We start from the raw sequence: 21,437 nt of genomic DNA, 5'->3' as shown, positions 1-21,437 counted from the left end.
TAAAGCTTCTAATTGACTTGGTGATTAAGCGAGCCCATTCTGATACAATTCCTGTGCCACTATGCTTCGCTATCAGGGAAGACAGTGCTGGAGTTTTTTTGTGCCACCATTCCTGTGCCACCATGCTTTACCACAGGAGGGTCCCATTCCTCTGCCACCATGGTTTACCACAGTAGGGTTCCATTCCTGTGCCACCATGCTTTACCACAGTAGGGTCCCATTCCTGTGCCACCACGCTTTACCGCAGGAGAGTCCCATTCCTGTGCCACCATGCTTTACCTCAGGAGGGTCCCATTCCTGTGCCACCATGCCTTACCACAGGAGGGTCCCATTCCTGTGTCACCATGCTTTACCACAGGAGAGTCCAATTCCTGTGCCACAAATGCTTTACCACTAGAGAGTCCTATTCCTGTGCCACCATGCCTTACCGCAGGAGGGTCCCATTCCTGTGCCACCATGCTTTACCACAGTAGGGTCCCATTCCTGTGCCACCATGCTTTACCGCAGGAGGGTCCCATTCCTCTGCCACCATGCTTTACCGCAGGGGGGCCCATTCCTGTGCCGCCATGCTTTACCACAGCAGGGTCCCATTCCTGTGCCACCATGCTTTACCGCAGGAGAGTCCCATTCCTGTGCCACCATGCTTTACCACAGCAGGGTCCCATTCCTGTGCCACCATGCTTTACCGCAGGAGAGTCCCATTCCTGTGCCACCATGCTTTACTTCAGGAGGGTCCCATTTCTGTGCCACCATGCTTTACTTCAGGAGGGTCCCATTTCTGTGCCACCATGCCTTACCACAGGAAATACAGAGTTAGAGCTTCAATTTGACTTGGGGGATCAAGGGAGCCAATTCTTATCCCATTCCCGTGCCACTATGATTCACATCAGGAAAGATAGAGCTGGAGCTTTTCTGCACTTGGCAGTCAAGGGAGCCAATGCGGATTCCTGTGCCACCATGCTTCATGGTCAGGAAAGCTAGAGCTGGAGTTTCTCTGCACTTGGGGGTCATGGGAGCCAATTCTAAACCCAATCCTGTGCCACTATGCTTTACCATCAGGAAACGAGAGCAGGAGCTTCTATGTGACTTGGGGATCAAGGGAGCCAATGCTGATCGCATTCCTGTGCCACCATGCTGCAGGATCAGGAATTATGGGTTCTCATGGTCTGGTATTGTTATTGGTGAAACGTGACATGGTGGGGAGGTTGTGCAGTCCCTTGGAACTATGTCAGGTATATTTTCAGCTGTGAATCTGGCATTTGTTGGCTCTGGTTACCGCAAGTTCATCCACAGAATATCCCATGATGGGAAACCACTCATAAGAACCGATGTCCTGGCCTCGGCAGCTGCAAGGATTTTCCGGGCTTTAGTTTTTTTGCTGACATCATCATCATCGCTCATGAATTAGATAAATTCTCCTCTTTCCACTCTAAACCTGGTTTATTGATAACAAAACCAAGTGCAAGACATGGCAGCCGTACAACAATAGCAACTAAAATCTGAATCCCGAATGTAAGAAACGGCTCCGGAACTTGAACAGAAAATTGGAGTCATTATGGAGGAGCCCTCATCAGCATCTGGACCTGAGCCGATGACTGTGTCATTACATCCCCTCCGCTCTATCATTATCTCTAACAACCAAGCAACACACGTGATGGCGGAGACTGTACGATGCCTGCAGCTGGGGAAGGGAACGTCCTCACAATTTATTTTATCAGAAAGTTTCAAGGATCGAGCACTAGGACCCAGCACCTGTGGTTTTCCAAGGCTTCTTCTGAAAAATCCCAATTCATCGCCATTTCCAATAAATTTTAGTTGTTTTTTGCACTGGAAAATATTAATAAAGGCTGTGAACATTGCGCGTGCACATAGTTTTCACACTTTGGTTCCATCCTAGTAATGACCATTTTTATATAAATTATACTAGGCCACCACAGATTAATAGTGCTTTACGGTCTCCAGATAAATAGCACTTTACAGTGCCCAGATAAACAGTATTTTACAGTGCCAAGATAAATAGTGCTTTACAGTGTCCAGATTAATAATGATTTACAGTGCCCAGATAAATAGCACTTTACAGTGCCCAGATAAATGGCACTTTACAGTGCCCAGATAAATAGTGATTTACAGTGCCCGATAAATGGCACTTTACAGTGCCCAGATAAATAGTGATATACAGTGCCCAGATAAATAGTACTTTACAGTATCCAGATAAATAGCACTTTACAGTGCCCAGATAAATAGTGATTTACAGTCTTCAGATAGATAGCACTTTACAGTGTCCAGATAAATAGTGCTTTACAGTCTTCAGATAAATAGCACTTTACAGTGTCCAGATAAAGTGATATACAGTGCCCACATAAATAGTGATTTACAGTCTTCAGATAGATAGCACTTTACAGTGTCCAGATAAATAGTGCTTTACAGTCTTCAGATAAATAGCACTTTACAGTTTCCAGATAAAGTGATTTACAGTGCCCAGATAAACAGCACTTTACAGTGTCCAGATAAATAGGGCTTTACAGTCTTCAGATAAATAGCACTTTATAGTGCCCAGATAAATAGCACTTTACAGTGCCCAGATAAATAGTAATTTACAGTGCCCAGATAAATAGCACTTTACAGTGTCCAGATAAATATTGATTTACAGTGCACAGATAAATAGCACTTTACAGTGTCCAGATAAATAGCACTTTACAGTACCCAGATAAATAGCACTTTACAGTGCCAAGATAAATAGCACTTTACAGTGTCCAGATAAATAGCACTTTACAGTGTTCAGCTAAACAGTACTTAAGAGTGCCCAGATAAATAGTGCTTTACCATGCCAAGATAAATATCACTTTAAAGTCCCCAGATAAATAGCACTTTAGGGCCCCAGATATTAGATGGCCCGAGCTCATCTGTAAATCACGGTAATCAGTGCTTGTTTACAGGGCCTTTACAAGGGTCAATCAGTCATGTGGCCAATCATTTGTGTGGCCCTTTCCTGCAATCAGCCATTGGCCTGGCCACACATCCTCTATTACACGGATAATATGCAGCCGACAGCGGATGATTTTTCAGCAGGTCAGAACGGCCCGATCAGCGGACGAGTGTGCGAATGCTCGTCCAATGGCTGATCACAAAGCCCGATTACACAGGACGATATATCGACGATATATTACATTGTCCAGATAAATAGTGATTTACGGTGTTCAGGTAACTATGGTTTATGGTGTCCAGATAAACAGCACTTTACAGTATCCAGATAAATAGTGATTTACAGTGTTCAGGTAACTATGCTTTATGGTGCCCAGATAAACAGCACTTTACAGTATCCAGATAAATAGTGATTTACAGTGTTCAGGTAACTATGCTTTATGATGTCCAGATAAACAGCACTTTACAGTATCCAGATAAAGAGCAACTGCATTGCCCAGATAATACTGTCAGTGCACAAAGTGGGTTCGTTTTTCACATACATTTAATGTATTGTACCATACATTGCCAAGATAGAGTCATGTAACCACGTGAATCCAAACAGTATCCACATAGTGCCGGACTTACCCCAATTTTATTTTACCACTGTATTTCTTATTCCCTTCAGAGTTAACCAGGCCACAAACACTTAAAGGGGTACACCAGTGGAAAACTATATATCTATATCTATATATATATATATATATATATATATATATATATATATATATATATATATATTTTTTTTTTTTATTTTTTTTTTCAGATTAACTGGTACCAGAAAGTTATACAGATTTGTAAATTACTTCCATTAAAAAATCTTAATCCTTCCAGTACTTATCAGCTGCTGTATGCTCCAGAGGAAGTTGTGTAGTTCTTTCCAGTCTGCCCACAGTGCTCTCTGCTGACACCTCTGTCTGTGTCAGGAACTGTCCAGAGTAGAAGAAAATCTCCATAGCAAACCTCTCCTGCTCTGGACAGTTCCTGACATGTACAGAGGTGTCAGCAGAGAGCACCGTGGTCAGACTAGAAAGGACTACACAACTTCCTGTGGAGCATACAGCAGCTGATAAGTACTGGAAGGATTAAGATTTTTTTTATAGAAATAATTTACAAATCTGTTTAACTTTCTGGAACCAGTTGATTTGAAAAAAATATATATAAATATATATATATATATTTATTTTTTTCCACTGGAGTACCCCTTTAAGGCAGCTCATGAAGATCATGAAATGTCACATGAGTGGGAATGTAACGCAACGACAAATCCAGAGTCCTCTAACTTGACCCTTGACCCTCTGTAACCCAACGGTATGTCCGCGGGGTAAACAGCAACACGGCCGGGTGCTATATAAGGCTCCAGTACATAATAGAAACTGTTTTTCTGGAGTAAATGTCACATACTTACCTACCTGCCCATAACTGACATACCTGAGGGCGCCTGCAAATAGAACAGGTTACTCTGGGCTTGTAGTGAGACGCGCAAATCTTGTGAAGTAGAGACAGAGCAAATGCAAAGATGACCTTTAAGAAGAGTGGTCTCCAAACTGTGGACCTCATGCTGTTGCAAAACTACGACTCCCAGCATGCCCGGACAGCCAACGGCTGTCCGGGCATGCTGGAAGTTGTAGTTTTGCAATATCTGAAGGTTTACAGTTTGAAGACCACGGCTATGCAAGGTTACCCAAAATTGTTTGATTGCTGGCCTCGCAATTCTGATGTGACCTTTGCCCCGATGTTCAATTTTAACAGCATACAAAATGAGTGTTGTCTCAGGCCTTTCCCAGGTTGCAGTGCGGCCCAAGACATTACATCACTAGCCAGGTGTTGAAAGGGAGCGTGTCTGTGCTTCAATGGGGGAGGAGGCTGATGTGTGAGACAGAGATAAGTCACCTCCCACCCAGGGCTGGTGCAAGGATTTTTACCACCCATGGGGGAAAGCTAATATTGCCGCCCCCTTGACCCCATTCATTGTGACATGCCCCACCTTAATACTTGGCTGACACACTGTAACAAACCCCCTCCTCCCCACTGGGGAGGGGAGGAGGAGGGGTGACGGCGAGACGGATGTGATGAGACTCAAGATCTGTCAGGATGCTGGACAAACCTGACCTGAGTGATGGCGCCTGTGTGCTTCAGAGAGGAGAAGAACAACGCTCCTCTGACAGGCTGGAGAATGCTAATTAGTAGGATTCGGGGGGTGGGGTATAGGTTGGAGTGGTGCTGGCTGTGAGTCGGTGGTTCAGATGCTGGCTGGCTACGTTTCTTGCAGCAGGGAGAGCAGTGCCCCTCTCAAGAGGGCGCCCTAGGCAGCTGCCTAATTTACCTATAGGCAGAGCCGGCCCTGCTCCCACCTAGAAATAATAGATCCTGGAAATTGTAGTTGGTGGGAAGGTACAGAAACAAGCAATAGCCACTTCCCACAAACAAGTCAGCAGTGTGATGGGGGCACAGGTCATGGCAATATACCACCAACACAAGCAAAGATCCTTGGTAAGCATGTCCATTACTGGTTGACAGGTAATTAGTAAAGTCCCCTTATGTTGGAGAACCCCTTTAAACTGTAATATGAATAATAGTATTGACAGTGTATAACTTGAGCAAGGAAAAGGGGACCCCCAACCATGTACTGGTTGCACACCTCCATTCCTGGACAGGAGTGCCCTACTCCTTCTCCGCTCCCCATATTAGGTAGGAGAGAAGGGTGGTATGACCCTCAGCCTGGTTTCCTCCGCTGTTTGCTAATGAACTGAGGTTGTGACAACTTGCGCTCCGGCCACTCACTCTGGCCGTGAGTGCATTGTCACCTTCTCTTCCCCAGCTGGCGGTGCTGGGATTCACATTGCGGGAGGCGCTCACATGTCCCAACCCGTCACTCACCTCTGTCCTCTGCTGCTTCCTCTCAGCTCCAACGCGCATGCCCCCGCCTCCTAGGGCACGCATGCGCCAGAGCTCTAAGATTTAAAGGGCCAGTGCACCTGTAATTATCCGTTGCACCTGTCACACTGTTATATGTTTCTGCACCTCCCACATACCCCTGCCAGATCTTTGTTGCCCTAGTGCCTGAGAGAAAGCATTCCTGTGTGTTGCCTTGCTGTTTTCTGACCTCATTGTTCCTTGACCTGACCTTGCTCCTTTTCCGCCTGCCTACTGACCTCCTGCTATGTTCCTCACTACGCTCCTGTGCCACTTGCCCCAACCTTCTTCTATTCTGACCACAAGTTGCCGTCTCCTACCTGTGCCTCGAACCTCCTCAGCCACCTGTGTGGTCAAGTCATGCCAGGGGTAGCGATCTGGGTGCCGCCTGCCTCTGCAAGTCCATCCCACTTTGCGGCAGGCTCTGGTGAAAACCAGCGGCACCTTAGACCCCGCTCCCTGGTACGGCCCGTGTCATCTGCCACACAGGTCCAGCGGATCCACTACCACAAGTGCTCCTGTATTCTGAACCGTGAGGGCTACAGGGCTACAGTTTGGCCACCATAGAAACTGTATCCGCATCTATTTGCCCTTCATGTATCGATTTCCACCAGCTGGAAATATATACAAATCTGAAAATAAAGAGACTATTAATAAAAACTTAAAAATATTTGAGTAAATATTGAGCTGGTGAGGTCCTGAGCTGGGCGTAACCAGAGATAAGACGCTATCAGCCTCGTATTTATCCTTCTTAAGGTCAATGGGTGAACCCTGCCTATTATTGGTCACATAACCCAACTTATTACCGTTCCTGGTTGTAAATTGATGGAAATTTCTTTTGGGCACCTTTATCTATACATTAAAGGGGTGGGAGGTATAGAAAATATATATATATGATCCGACCTGGTGTTGGTTCACACCACTACATTCCACCCTTGAGCCTTGAACAGATGGGTCCAGCTTTGGTTTGTTCCTTCATTGTGGATGACCTATTCCTCATCTGGAGGCTTCACCTACAAATATTTAAAACTAGAGGAGCAGTGACCTGTGTAGATGTGTTTGCTGCAGTTTCTGTGTATTCCTAGCAACATAATAGGACAGTATAGCCCTGGGTACCATGTGGTTTTGAGATAGGGTGTAGGGGTTTGCATGGGAAACCAAGGGAGAAGAGGACCCTAATAAAGGCCTGCATAAAAAGGGCAGTTTTACCACAAGCCTGTGTGTAGCCTAAGAGTGTTACGTACCATAATGGCAGACCATATATATGGCTGCTATTGTGGTGACACGAGGTGGTGTTAGTGGAAATATCTGATCACTTTGTGACGCCAGGGCACCGTTATCCTATACACTGTCCGAGGTTGGAGACAGCTTCTCCTGGGCCAGACACGGGGAGTAAGCAGATGGAGCAGAGTGGTGACACGAGCCGTTATTCAAGCTTCCAGAGACAGTCCAAAGCCACAGGACAGCTATTGGTGCTGGGACACCACACTACGGGGTCCTTAGAAAGGGCGGGGCCCCATCCTAGTTGGTCCCATTCCATTTTCTATTGGTAAGAAACTGCCAACTAATACAAGATCGGGGGATGATATGACTGTATGGCTAGGTGGACATTGCCGTTCAGGAGTCTATATAAGCTGAGTGTTCTTTACCACAATGAGACTTCTATACAGAACAGGTGACTCTTTAAAGGGGCACTCCGCTGCTCAGCGTTTGGAACAAACTGTTCCGAATGCCGGAGCCGGCGTCGGGAGCTCGTGACGTCACATCCCGGCCCCCTCACGATGTCACGTCCCACCCCCTCAATGCAAATCTATGGGAGGGGGCGTGACGGATGTCACGCCCCCTCCCATAGACTTGCATTGAGGGGGCGGGGCGTGACGTCATGAGGGGGCAGGGCCAAGACGTCACGAGCTCCAGCGTTCGCAACAGTTTGTTTTAAACGCCGAGTGGGGGAGTAGCCCTTTAATTCAGATTTAGATTTCATGCACATTTTATACATTTTTAATATTGAAAAAATAAAAAGTCTCATTATAACAAAAATGTATAAAAAAATAGACCGAACGGTTCTGGTTTCCAGGCAGTAGGTTCAAGCAGCATTTAATATGAGCGGCTTCTTTTTTGGCTTTAAATGGTCATGTATATTCTTCCAGCTGATTTCCCGCTGCGGCGGAGAGAGAACAGGGACAGCAGGGGTGAGTGACAGGCTCAGTACGAGCTCTACGCCCGCGGCACCGTCAAGCCACAATGTACTGGAAGCAGAAATGACTCTTTATCTCATCCCACTGTCAGGAGATACCATGATGTACACGTTACCGGACGGATGGTGACACTTCTGCCGTCCGTCCGAATCACCATCTGATACCGTAATCTCATCCTTCTCAAGGAATGCAGATAAGTGATCGTGTATGAAATAGATCAGATGAGTCCGCACAGATGCCCATAGGCGCCCCCTATGAGACGTTCCTGGGCAGAACATAGTTGATCGGCAGATAGCGAACAAGAAAAATGCCACCCATAACACGGCCGATTGGGACGGATTTCAACTGGCTTCAGAAAGTTAAACAGATTTGTAAATGACTTCTATTAAAAAAAAAATCTTAATCCTTCCAATAATTATCAGCTGTTGAAGTTGAGTTGTTCTTTTCTGTCTGGCAACAGTGCTCTCTGCTGACATCTCTGCTTGTCTCGGGAACTGCACAGAGCAGAAGAGGTTTGCTATGGGGATTTGCTTCCACTCTGGACAGTTCCCGAGACAGGTATCATCAGAGAGCACTTAGACAGAAAAGAACAACTCAACTTCAGCAGCTTATAAGTAATGAAAGGATTAAGATTTTCTTTTAAATAGAAGTAATTTACAAACCTGGTTAACTTTCTGGAGCCAGTTGATATATATAAAAAAAACGTTTTTTTCCTGGATAATCCCTTTAAAACTAATTTTTGCTATTGCACTTCTTATGGTAAATAAAAAATATTTCTAATGTACTTTGTTTAAAAAAAAAAAAAGAAGTTTTCTATGTTTTATTTGTGTTTAAAAAAGCTGCCAGTAGGTGTCTCCCTATTGGTCCAGAACACATCCCCCCCCCCCCCCCATCTCTTGCACAGACTTTGGACTCCTGCTGGCCTGGCATAAGTCCAAAATCAGGAAATGCAGTCTGGAGTGCTGAGGGATGTGTGCAGCCTTAGCCAATCATAGTTCATCTCACACTGAACTGTTCTGGGCTGTGTGTAGCAGAGTGAGGGAGGAAGTTCTCCCCTGTATGGCTTCAGATGATGTCACGCCTGCTGGGGAACGCCCCTTCCCAGTCTGTGAATCTGACTGAGCAGAAAATACAGAGCAATATAAAGGCAGAAAACTAAAAAATAATAAAAATAATGGCAGGGGTTGGTTTATCATGATGGGGAAAGTGACCTGGGAGGATTATAACATTTAACAAGATCATGACAGGTACTCTTTAACGGCAAAGGTGGTATTTTTAATGGGCCCCATTGTGCAGATAACCCCAACACAATGGACCGATGGGGAATCCATGGCGGGAAAAATCACTGTAAAAATAAATAGATGGCTCAAGTGGCTCATGGAAGGGAGTCCGGAGCATGGGGCTCCACATTGGGACATTTAAAGGGGTACTCCGGTGGAAAACTTTTTTTTTTTTTTTAAATCAACTGTTGCCAGAAAGTTAAACAGATTTGTAGATTACTTCTATAAAAAAATCTTAATCCTTCCAGTACTTTTTACAACAGAGGAAATGCTTTTCTTTTTGCATTACTCTTCTGTCACGAGCACAGTGCTCTCTGCTGACATCATGACCACAGTGCTCTCTGCTGACCTCTGCTATCCATTTTAGGAACTGTCCAGAGCAGGAGAAAATCCCCATAGCAAACATATGCTGCTCTGGACAGTTCCTCAAAATGGACAGAGATGTCAGCAGAGAGCACTGTGGTCGTGACAGAAGAGAAATCCAAAAAGAAAAGCATTTCCTCTGTAGTATACAGCAGCTAATAAGTACTGGAAGGATTAAGATTTTTCTTAATAGAAGTAATTTACAAATCTATTTAACTTTCTGGCACCAGTTTCCACCGGAGTACCCCTTTAATTGTCTCTAGGGCATTGGCCTCAACCTGTGGCCCTTCAGATGTTGCAAAACTTCAACTCTCAGCATGCCCGGGAGGGCCACAGATTGACACCACTGCTCTAGGGTATCCATATACCTATTAGGATTTTCTTCCCTTTAAGTCAATGGGAGATATGGAAACATTGATATGGAAGCAGCGTCTCCGGTCACCACGAAATCAAGGAACGTTCGGCACCAAGGTTGCAGTAAAAGTAGGAGTTCCTTTTTGGATCAAATTCACATATGGAACACAGCAACACTGACGCATTTCAGACAACGCTGGGTCCTTAACATGACACTTAACCCCTTAAGGACTCAAGAGTTTTTCAGTTTTTGCACTTTCATTTTTTCCTCCTTACCTTTTAAAAATCATAACTCTTTCCATTTTCCACCTAAAAATCCATATTATGGCTTATTTTTGGCGTCACCAATTCTACTTTGCAGTGACATTAGTCATTTTACCCAAAAATTCACGGTGAAATGGAAAAAAAATTATTGTGCGACAAAATCGGAAAAAAAACGCCATTTTGTAACTTTTGGGGGCTTCCGTTTCTACGCAGTGCATATTTTGGTAAAAATGACACCTTATCATTATTCTGTAGGTCCATACGGTTAAATTGATACCCTACTTATATAGGTTTGATTTTGTCGCACTTCTGGAAAAAATCATAACTACATGCAGGAAAATTTATACGTTTAAAAATGTCATCTTCTGACCCCTATAACTTTTTTATTTTTCCATATACAGGGCGGTATGAGGGCTCATTTTTTGCGCCGTGATCTAAAGTTTTTATCAGTATGATTTTTGTTTTGATCAGACTTTTTGATCACTTTTTATTCATTTTTTAATGGTATAAAAAGTGACCAAAAATACGCTTTTTTGGACTTTGGAATTTTTTTGCGCGTACGCCATTGACCGTACGGCTTAATTAATTATATATTTTTATAGTTCTGACATTTACGCACGCGGCGATACCACATATGTTTTTTTTTTTTAATTTACACTGTTTTATTTTTTTTTATGGGAAAAGGGGGGTGATTCAAACTTTTATTAGGGAAGGGGTTAAATGATCTTTATTAACACTTTTTTTTTTACTTTTTTTTTTTGCAGTGTTATAGGTCCCATAGGGACCTATAACACTGCACACACTGATCTCTTATACTGATCATTGTTATCCCATAGGGACCTATAACACTGCACACACTGATCATTGTTATCCCACAGGGACCTATAACACTGCACACACTGATCTTTTACACAGATCACAGGCGTGTATTAACACGCCTGTGATCAGTGTTATCGGCGCTTGACTGCTCCTGCCTGGATCTCAGGCACGGAGCAGTCATTCGCCGATCGGACACCGAGGAGGCAGGTAAGGGCCCTCCTGGTGTCCTGTACGCTGTTTGGGATGCCGCGATTTCACCGCGGCGGTCCCGAACAGCCCGACTGACTAGCCAGGATAGTTTCACTTTCACTTTAAAAGCGGCAGTCAGCTTTGACCGCCGCTTCTAAAGGGTTAATACCGCACATTGCCGCGATCGGGACCGGCTTTATATCGCGGGAGCCGGTGCAGGACGTAAATATACGTCCTGCGTCGTTAAGGGGTTAAAGAGGTACTCCGGTGGGGAGAAAAAAAATATTATTATTTTTTTTTCAAATCAACTGGTTCCAGAAAGTTAAACAGATTTGTAAATAACTTCTATTAGAATATCTTAATCCTTCCAGTACTTATCAGCTGCTGTATACTACAGAGGAAGTTGTATAGTTCTCTCCAGTCTGACCACAGTGCTCTCTGCTGACACCTCTGTCCGTGTCAGGAACTGTCCAGAGTAGGAGCAAATCCCAATAGCAAACCCCTCCTCCGGATAGTTCCTGACACGGACAGAGGTGTCAGTAGAGAGCACTGTGGTCAGACTGGAAAGAGTTACACAACTTCCTCTGGAGCATACAGCAGCTGATAAGTATTGGAAGGATTAAGATAATAATAGAAGTAATTTACAAATCTGTTTAACTTTCTGACACCAGTTGATTTGATCATTTTTTTTTTACCCCTTTAAGGACCCAACATGGTCCGAAACGCGTCAGTATTACTGTGTTTCATATGTGAATTTGATCCAATAAAAAATACCTGCTTTTACTGCGACCTTGGTGCCAGACATCTTTGTTTCTACCATCACTGATAAACCCAATTTATTTAACAAAAATGGTCTGTCTATAGGGGCATAACTATAAGGGATGCAGAGGTAGCAAAGACCACTCTGCTACATACAGAGACACCAATGTTGTAAACTGCACTTGGTAGATGAGGATGACCCTGTTATACATTTTGCATTTGGGCCCGGGAACTTCATGTTACCATTCTGCCCAGCAGTCCCAATGACATTAGATGGTTGGTTGCTCACACTGAAATGGATGGTACTTATTTTGATATTGTCTGGGTTTAAAGGGGTACTCCAGTGGAAAACTTTTTTTTTTTTTTTTTTTAAATCAACTGGTGCCAGAAAGTTAAACAGATTTGTAAATTACTTCTATTAAAAAAAAATCTTAATCCTTTCAGTACTTATTAGCTGCTGAATACTACAGAGGAAATTCTTTTCTTTTTGAAACACAGAGCTCTCTGCCGACATCACGAGCACAGAGCTCTCTGCTGACATCTCTGTCCGTTTTAGGAACTGTCCAGAGCAGCATATGTTTGCTATGGGGATTTTCTCCTACTCTGGACAGTTCTTAAAATGGACAGAGATGTCAGCAGAGAGCACTGTGGTCGTGATGTCAGCAGAGAGCTCTGTGTTCCAAAAAGAAAAGAATTTCCTCTGTAGTATTCAGCAGCTAATAAGTACTGGAAGGATTAAGATTGTTTAAAGGGGTATTCCAGGCAAAAACTTTTTTTTATATATCAACTGGCTCCGGAAAGTTAAACAGATTTGTAAATTGTAAAAAATCTTAATCCTTCCAATAGTTATTAGCTTCTGAAGTTGAGTTGCTGTTTTCTGTCTAACTGCTCTCTGATGACTCACATCCCGGGAGCTGTCCAGCTCCTATGGGGATATTTTCCCATCATACACAGCTCCCGGGACGTGACATCATCATTGAGCAGTTAGACAGAAAACTTCAGAAGCTAATAACTATTGGAAGGATTAAGATTTTTTAATAGAAGTAATTTACAAATCTGTTTAACTTTCCGGAGCCAGTTGATATATAAAAAAAAGTTTTTGCCTGGAATACCCCTTTAATAGAAGTAATTTACTAATATTTTTTACTTTCTGGCATCAGTTGATTTAAATAAAAAAAGTTTTCCACCGGAGTACCCCTTTAACACTAATCTAGATTTACATGTATAATGCCATCTATCCATTGAGTTTTTCTCCTTCTCTTCCAGGTGAATTTCATCTACAGACACAGGATACGAAACAAGTAGCAGAAGTGGGGTCAGATATTTTTTTGCCGTGCACCTTGTCAACCCCTCAGGGTCTGGCCGAGTTCAAAGTACATTGGTTCCGCTCCCTTTACCTCTCGACGGTAATTTTACTGCACAATGGAAAGGAAGACAAGGAGAATCAGAGTCCGGAGTATAGTGGAAGGGCGGCTCTGCGGGCCCCACCGGGCTCTGGGGACCTGACATTGAAGTTACAGAATGTCAGCCTCTCTGATGCCGATATATATCACTGTCTAGTGGAGAACATCAGCAGCCAATACTACGAAGAAGTGGTCATAGAGCTTATTGTCATAGGTAAGTGTGAGGGGACGGGGTAACTATTAAAGGGGTTATCCAGAAATAGATAAACCAAGCTACTTTCTTTCAAAAACCACTCCCCGTCTGTCTCCAGGTTGGGTGCGGTTCTGCAGCTCTGTCCCATTGAAGTGAATGGAGCCAAGTTGTAAAACCACACCCAGCCTGGAGACAGACGGGGAGCTGTTTTTGAAAGAAATTAGCTGTGTTTTTCTATTTCTGGATAACCCCTTTAAAAAAGCTGGAAAATTCTGTAAAGTGTGTACTTTTCACAGGTCACGGAGAGAACGGGGTTACCTAGTGTTTCTTCAGAGATTTCAGTGGAGAGTACATCTCCTAGGGTTAGCTTACACTTAGGGAAGACTTAGGTTACAAGTAGTTTCTGCCAATGACTACGCTTGAAAGGGGTACTCCTGCCCCAAGACATCTTATCCCCTATTCAAAGGATAAGGGATAAGATGTCTGATCGCGGGGGTCCCGCCGCTGGGGACCCCCGCAATATAGCATGCAGCACCCACCTGTAAGCACTGCTGGAAGCACAGAGATTCTCAGTGTTATACCTCCCGACCACGGGGACGGAGTATCGTGATGTCATGACTCCACCCCCGTGTGACATCATGCCCCGCCCCCTCAATGTAAGTCTATGGGAGGGGGCAGCAGCCACCAGCTGGTCAAGCAATGTCCTAATGGATGGCATGATAACAGATGAAATGTCATTTCTGTAATTGTCCACCATAACCACAAAGTGCTGGCTATAATCTGAAGTTGTGCAATTACAAAAGCGGGCATCAGGAGATCCAGTACACCAGCCAATTGGATTTAAGGCTCCCCCCATCTCCGGTTGTATTATTATTTTTTTTAGTGGTTACTTAACTAGACGAACCCGTCAAACTAGTGTACAATTATAAGAGAAAGAAAGTAAAGGTGCTGTTGCTCTTAAAGGAGTAGTGTCATGGTGTCGCCAGGTATAGACAGACATAGACATATCCTGGGTTTTCTGCCTCTGGCATTTTGTAGGTTGGTGGCACAGCACTGGTTTGGCAACTAACACTATTGGCAGCGTACTCTTGCTGAATGTTTTAGGTTGCAGGTTCTTAGTCTCATTTTTACAAGTCACTAGAACAACAAACTATTCGCAAGGAAGAACAATTAGGCTTTATGAGCATATCAACAAGATCATGCCATATATTGGATAGCATAGTTTATACTGATCCTGGCAACATGAACCCTTGAGGTTCAACAAGAGTGCCACCTGCCCTTTGCAAACTTCTTGCTTTAGGCCTTGAGTGAAATTACTTTCCAAAGAATGCTTGTCTAGGGGTGCAGAAACTTGGCAACCCATCCCCACACTGAGATGCCCCTTGCGACTAGCGCTACCCATGAAACAAAAATTTTGATTTTAGGATTAGATCAAGTAATTTGACTTGTTATAGCAAGTCCAGTTTGCTTTTTTAATTAAGATACGTTGACGACGTTTCTTAAACTAGTTTTAGCTATGGCAATAATACATAGCAATCCTAGCAGTTTATGGTGACATAATGTAGGTTAGGAACGAATTTTGGATAAATGAATTGTCACGATTCGGCTGGCTGGAGGTGGATCCTCTGTGCCAGAGAGGGATTGGCGTGGACCGTGTTGGTGGACCGGTTCTAAGTTGCTACTGGTATTCACCAGAGCCCGCCGCAAAGCGGGATGGTCTTGCAGCGGCGGTAGCAACCAGGTCGTATCCACCGGCAACGGCTCAACCTCTCTGACTGCTGAAGATAGGCGCGGTACAAGGGAGTAGACAAGATCAAGGTCGGACGTAGCAGAAGGTCAGGGCAGGCAGCAAGGATCGTAGTCAGGGGCAACGGCAGGAGGTCTGGAACACAGGCTAGGAACACACAAGGAAACGCTTTCACTGGCACAATGGCAACAAGATCCGGCAAGGGAGTGCAGGGGAAGTGATGTATAAATAGGGAGTGCACAGGTGAACACACTAATTAAGCCTGCTGCGCCAATCAGTGGCGCAGTGGCCCTTTAAATTGCAGAGACCCGGCGCGCGCGCGCCCTAAGGAGCGGGGCCGCGTGCGCCAGGACAAGACCGACGGGGAGCGAGTCAGGTACGGGAGCCGGGATGCGCATCGCGAGCGGGCGCCTCCCGCATCGCGAATCGCATCCCGGCTGAGAGAGATATTGCAGCGCACCCGGTCAGCAGGTCTGACCGGGGCGCTGCAAATGCGAGGAAGTTGCGAGCGCTCCGGGGAGGAGCGGGGACCCGGAGCGCTCGGCGTAACAGTACCCCCTCCCTTGGGTCTCCCCCTCTTCTTGGAGCCTGAGAACCTGAGAATAAGACTTTTGTCTAGGATGTTGTCCTCAGGTTCCCAGGATCTCTCTTCTGGACCACAGCCTTCCCAATCCACCCAAAAATTTTTTTTTCCTCTGACCGTCTTGGAGGCCAGAATCTCCTTCACGGAGAAGACGTCAGAAGAACCGGATACAGGAGTGGGAGAAACAAGTTTGGGAGAGAAGCGGTTAATGATGAGTGGTTTAAGGAGAGAGACATGGAAGGCATTGGGAATACGAAGAGAAGGAGGAAGAAGGAGTTTGTAAGAGACAGGGTTGATCTGGCACAAGACTTTGAAAGGACCAAGATAGCGTGGTCCCAGTTTGTAACTGGGGACACGAAAGCGGACATATTTAGCGGAGAGCCATACCTTGTCTCCGGGAGCAAAAATGGGGGGAGTTCTTCTTTTCTTATCGGCAAATCTTTTCATCCGGGATGAAGCCTGTAAAAGAGAATTTTGGGTCTCTTTCCATATGGTGGAAAGATCACGAGTCACTTCATCCACAGCGGGCAAACCAGAGGGCAAGGGAGTAGGGAGGGGGGGAAGAGGGTGACGGCCGTACACCACGAAAAATGGGGACTTAGCAGAAGATTCGGAGACTCTGAAGTTGTATGAGAATTCGGCCCATGGTAGAAGATCTGCCCAGTCATCCTGGCGGGAGGAAACAAAATGCCGTAAATAGTCACCCAGGACCTGATTAATTCTTTCTACTTGCCCATTGGATTGGGGATGATAAGAAGAAGAGAAGTTTAATTTAATCTTGAGCTGTTTACAGAGGGCACTCCAGAATTTAGACACGAATTGGACGCCTCTATCCGAGACGATATGCGTGGGCAATCCATGAAGGCGAAAAATGTATACAAAAAATTGCTTTGCCAACTGAGGCGCTGAAGGAAGACCAGGAAGAGGAATAAAATGTGCCATCTTGGAAAATCGATCAACGACCACCCAAACAACTGTGTTGCCACGGGATGAGGGCAAGTCTGTAATAAAGTCCATACCAATCTGTGACCAAGGCTGTTCGGGAACGGGCAGAGGATGAAGGAGGCCAGCAGGCTTCTGGCGAGGAGTCTTATCCCGGGCACAGACAGTACAGGCCCGCACAAAATCAACAACATCCGTCTCCAGAGTCGACCACCAATAAAAACGAGAGATGAGTTGCAAGGATTTTTTGATGCCCGCATGGCCTGCGAGATGGGAGGAGTGTCCCCATTTGAGAATCCCGAGACGCTGGCGTGGAGAAACGAAGGTCTTCCCTGGAGGAGTTTGCCTGATGGAGGCTGGAGAAGTGGAGATCAGACAGTCCGGAGGAATGATGTGTTGCGGAGAGACCTCTACTTCAGAGGCATCAGAAGAACGAGAGAGGGCATCGGCCCTAATGTTCTTGTCAGCAGGGCGAAAATGAATTTCAAAGTTAAAACGGGCAAAGAACAACGACCACCTGGCCTGGCGAGGGTTCAGTCGTTGGGCAGACTGGAGATAGGAGAGATTCTTGTGATCAGTGTATATGATAACTGGAAATTTTGATCCCTCCAGCAGATGCCTCCATTCCTCAAGCGCCAATTTAATGGCCAGTAGTTCTCGATCCCCGATGGAGTAATTTCTCTCCGCTGGAGGGAAGGTCCTAGAAAAAAAAACACAAGTAACAGCATGCCCGGAAGAATTTTTTTGTAGAAGGACAGCTCCAGCTCCCACTGAGGAGGCACCTACCTCCAATAGGAAGGGTTTAGATGGGTCAGGTCTGGAGAGCACGGGAGCAGAAGAAAAGGCAGACTTGAGATGTTTAAATGCGTCTTCCGCTTGTGGAGATCAGGACTTGGGATTGGCATTTTTCTTGGTTAAAGCCACGATAGGAGCCACAATAGTGGAAAAGTGTGGAATAAATTGTCTGTAATAATTGGCAAACCCCAAAAAACGTTGGATAGCACGGAGTCCGGAGGGGCGTGGCCAATCTAAGACGGCAGAGAGTTTATCTGGGTCCATTTGTAGTCCCTGGCCAGAGACCAAGTATCCTAGGAAAGGAAGAGATTGACATTCAAAGAGACATTTCTCCATTTTGGCATAAAGTTGATTGTCCCGAAGTCTCTGAAGAACCATGCGGACATGCTGGCGGTGTTCTTCTAAGTTGGCAGAAAAAATCAGAATATCGTCCAGATAAACCACAACACAGGAATATAAGAGATCACGAAAAATTTCATTAACAAAGTCTTGGAAGACGGCAGGGGCGTTGCACAGGCCAAAGGGCATGACCAGATACTCAAAGTGTCCATCTCTGGTGTTAAATGCAGTCTTCCATTCGTCCCCCTCCCTGATGCGGATGAGATTATAAGCCCCCCTTAAGTCCAGTTTGGTAAAGATGTGGGCACCTTGTAGGCGATCAAAGAGTTCCGAGATAAGAGGTAAGGGGTAGCGGTTTTTTACCGTGATTTTATTAAGTCCGCGGTAGTCAATGCAAGGGCGTAGGGAGCCATCTTTTTTGGACACAAAAAAAAAATCCAGCTCCGGCAGGAGAGGAGGATTTGCGGATAAACCCCTTTTTTAAATTTTCCTGGATGTACTCTGACATGGCAAGAGTCTCTGGAGCAGACAGAGGATAGATTCTGCCCCGGGGTGGAGTAGTACCCGGGAGGAGGTCAATAGGACAGTCATAAGGCCTGTGAGGGGGTAAAGTCTCAGCTTGCTTCTTGCAAAAGACGTCAGCATAGTCCATATAAGCCTTAGGAAGACCGGATACAGGGGGAACCACAGGGTCACGGCAGTGAGTACTGGGAACCGGTTTAAGACAGTCCTTGAGACAAGAAGTACCCCAGTTCTTGATTTCTCCTGTGGACCAATCAAGGGTTGGGGAATGGCGTTGAAGCCACGGTAATCCAAGAAGAATTTCAGAAGTGCAGTTGGAGAGGACCAAAAATTAAATTTTTTCGTGATGAGGTCCGATGCACATTAGGAGAGGTTCCGTGCGGTAACGCACGGTACAGTCCAATCTTTCATTGTTAACAGAATTGATGTAGAGGGGTCTGGCGAGACTGGTCACCGGGATGTTGAACCTGTTGATGAGAGAGGCCAAAATAAAATTTCCTGCAGATCCGGAATCCAAGAAGGCCATAGCAGAGAAGAAGAAGGTAGAGGAAGATATCCGCACAGGCACAGTAAGGCGTGGAGAAGCAGAGTTGACATCAAGAACTGTCTCACCTTTGTGCGGAGTCAGCGTACGTCTTTCCAGGCGGGGAGGACGGATAGGACAATCCTTCAAGAAGTGTTCGGTACTGGCACAGTACAGGCACAGATTCTCCATGCGGCATCGTGTCCTCTCTTGAGGTGTCAAGCGAGACCGGTCAACTTGCATAGCCTCCACGGCGGGAGGCACAGGAACGGATTGCAGAGGACCAGAGGAGAGAGGAGCCGGGGAGAGAAACCGCCTCGTGCGAACAAAGTCCATTTCCTGGCGGAGCTCCTGACGCCTTTCGGAAAAACGCATGTCAATGCGGGTGGCAAGATGAATAAGTTCATGCAGGTTAGCAGGAATTTCTCGTGCGGCCAGCACATATTTAATGTTGCTGGATAGGCCTTTTTTAAAGGTCGCGCAGAGGGCCTCATTATTCCAGGATAATTCGGAGGCAAGAGTACGGAATTGGATGGCGTACTCGCCAACAGAAGAATTACCCTGGACCAGGTTCAGCAGGGCAGTCTCAGCAGAAGAGGCTCGGGCAGGTTCCTCAAAGACACTTCGAATCTCCGTGAAGAAGGAGTGTACAGAGGCAGTGACAGGATCATTGCGGTCCCAGAGCGGTGTGGCCCATGACAGAGCTTTCCCAGACAGAAGGCTGACTACGAAAGCCACCTTAGACCTTTCAGTAGGAAACTGGTCCGACATCATCTCCAAGTGCAGGGAACATTGTGAAAGAAAGCCACGGCAAAACTTAGAGTCCCCATCAAATTTATCCGGCAAGGATAATCGTAGGCCGGAAGCGGCCACTCGCTGCGGAGGAGGTGCAGGAGCTGGCGAAGGAGATTGTTGCTGGAGTTGTGGTAATAGCTGCTGTAGCATCACGGTCAGTTGAGACAGCTGGTGGCCTTGTTGCGCTATCTGTTGCAACTGCTGGGCGACCACCGTGGTGAGGTCGGCGACAACTGGCAGTGGGACTTCAGCGGGATCCATGGCCGGATCTACTGTCACGATTCGGCTGGCTGGAGGTGGATCCTCTGTGCCAGAGAGGGATTGGCGTGGACCGTGTTGGTGGACCGGTTCTAAGTTGCTACTGGTATTCACCAGAGTCCGCCGCAAAGCGGGATGGTCTTGCAGCGGCGGTAGCAACCAGGTCGTATCCACCAGCAACGGCTCAACCTCTCTGACTGCTGAAGATAGGCGCGGTACAAGGGAGTAGACAAGAGCAAGGTCGGACGTAGCAGAAGGTCAGGGCAGGCAGCAAGGATCGTAGTCAGGGGCAACGGCAGGAGGTCTGGAACACAGGCTAGGAACACACAAGGAAACGCTTTCACTGGCACAATGGCAACAAGATCCGGCAAGGGAGTGCAGGGGAAGTGATGTATAAATAGGGAGTGCACAGGTGAACACACTAATTAAGCCTGCTGCGCCAATCAGTGGCGCAGTGGCCCTTTAAATTGCAGAGACCCGGCGCGCGCGCACCCTAAGGAGCGGGGCCGCGCGCGCCGGGACAAGACCGACGGGGAGCGAGTCAGGTACGGGAGCCGGGATGCGCATCGCGAGCGGGCGCCTCCCGCATCGCGAATCGCATCCCGGCTGAGAGAGATATTGCAGCGCACCCGGTCAGCAGGTCTGACCGGGGCGCTGCAAATGCGAGGAAGTTGCGAGCGCTCCGGGGAGGAGCGGGGACCCGGAGCGCTCGGCGTAACATGAATGAATAAATGAATGAATAATATCCTTGGTTAGCTCAATCGGTGAAGGGTAATACATTTTATCTCTGGTGGTCCAGTGAAGTTCGGGTGTGAATATAATATTAATTCTTTATTATATAGCGCACACAGATTTCACAGTGCTGTGCAATCAAATTGTTTCCCTGTCCCCCTTGGGTCTCACAATCTAAATTTATCTTTCAGTATGTTTTTGGAGTGTGGGAGCAAACCGAAATACCCGAAGAAAACCCACACTGTAACGTCAGTGCTCCGGCCAGAAACGCTGGCCATGAACGCTCTCCTCTCATGTCCCCCCTGCCGGGAGGGCTGGGATTCGCATCACGGGACAAGCTCGCATGCGAGTCCCAGCCGGTCACTCACCTCCCTCGTCTTCTGTGTTCTCAGTCCCGGCACACATGCCCCTGCATCCTAGGGCGTGCGTGCGCCGGAGCTCTGTGATTTACGCCCTAATTAGTGTCTTCACCTGTTCCTTCCCTATAAGTGTGTGCACCTCC

At 46.3% G+C, this 21,437-nt stretch overlaps 1 protein-coding gene across 2 annotated transcripts in view; it reads left to right on the top strand.

Annotated features, from left to right (window-relative positions):
- Positions 1–21,437, top strand: part of LOC130291830 (butyrophilin subfamily 2 member A2-like) — a 77,541-nt gene that overhangs the window by 33,348 nt on the left and 22,756 nt on the right. For both annotated transcript variants that reach the window (XM_056541143.1, XM_056541142.1), the window contains exon 2: positions 13,370–13,720. In XM_056541143.1, the coding sequence (XP_056397118.1) occupies positions 13,370–13,720 (351 nt within the window). The remainder of the gene's footprint in view (positions 1–13,369; positions 13,721–21,437) is intronic.

The sequence above is a fragment of the Hyla sarda genome, chromosome 9 (assembly GCF_029499605.1).
Source record: "Hyla sarda isolate aHylSar1 chromosome 9, aHylSar1.hap1, whole genome shotgun sequence".
Classification (NCBI taxonomy): Eukaryota; Metazoa; Chordata; class Amphibia; order Anura; family Hylidae; genus Hyla; species Hyla sarda.
Note: the sequence above shows the minus strand (reverse complement) of the source record. Positions and strands in the feature narration are given on the sequence as shown.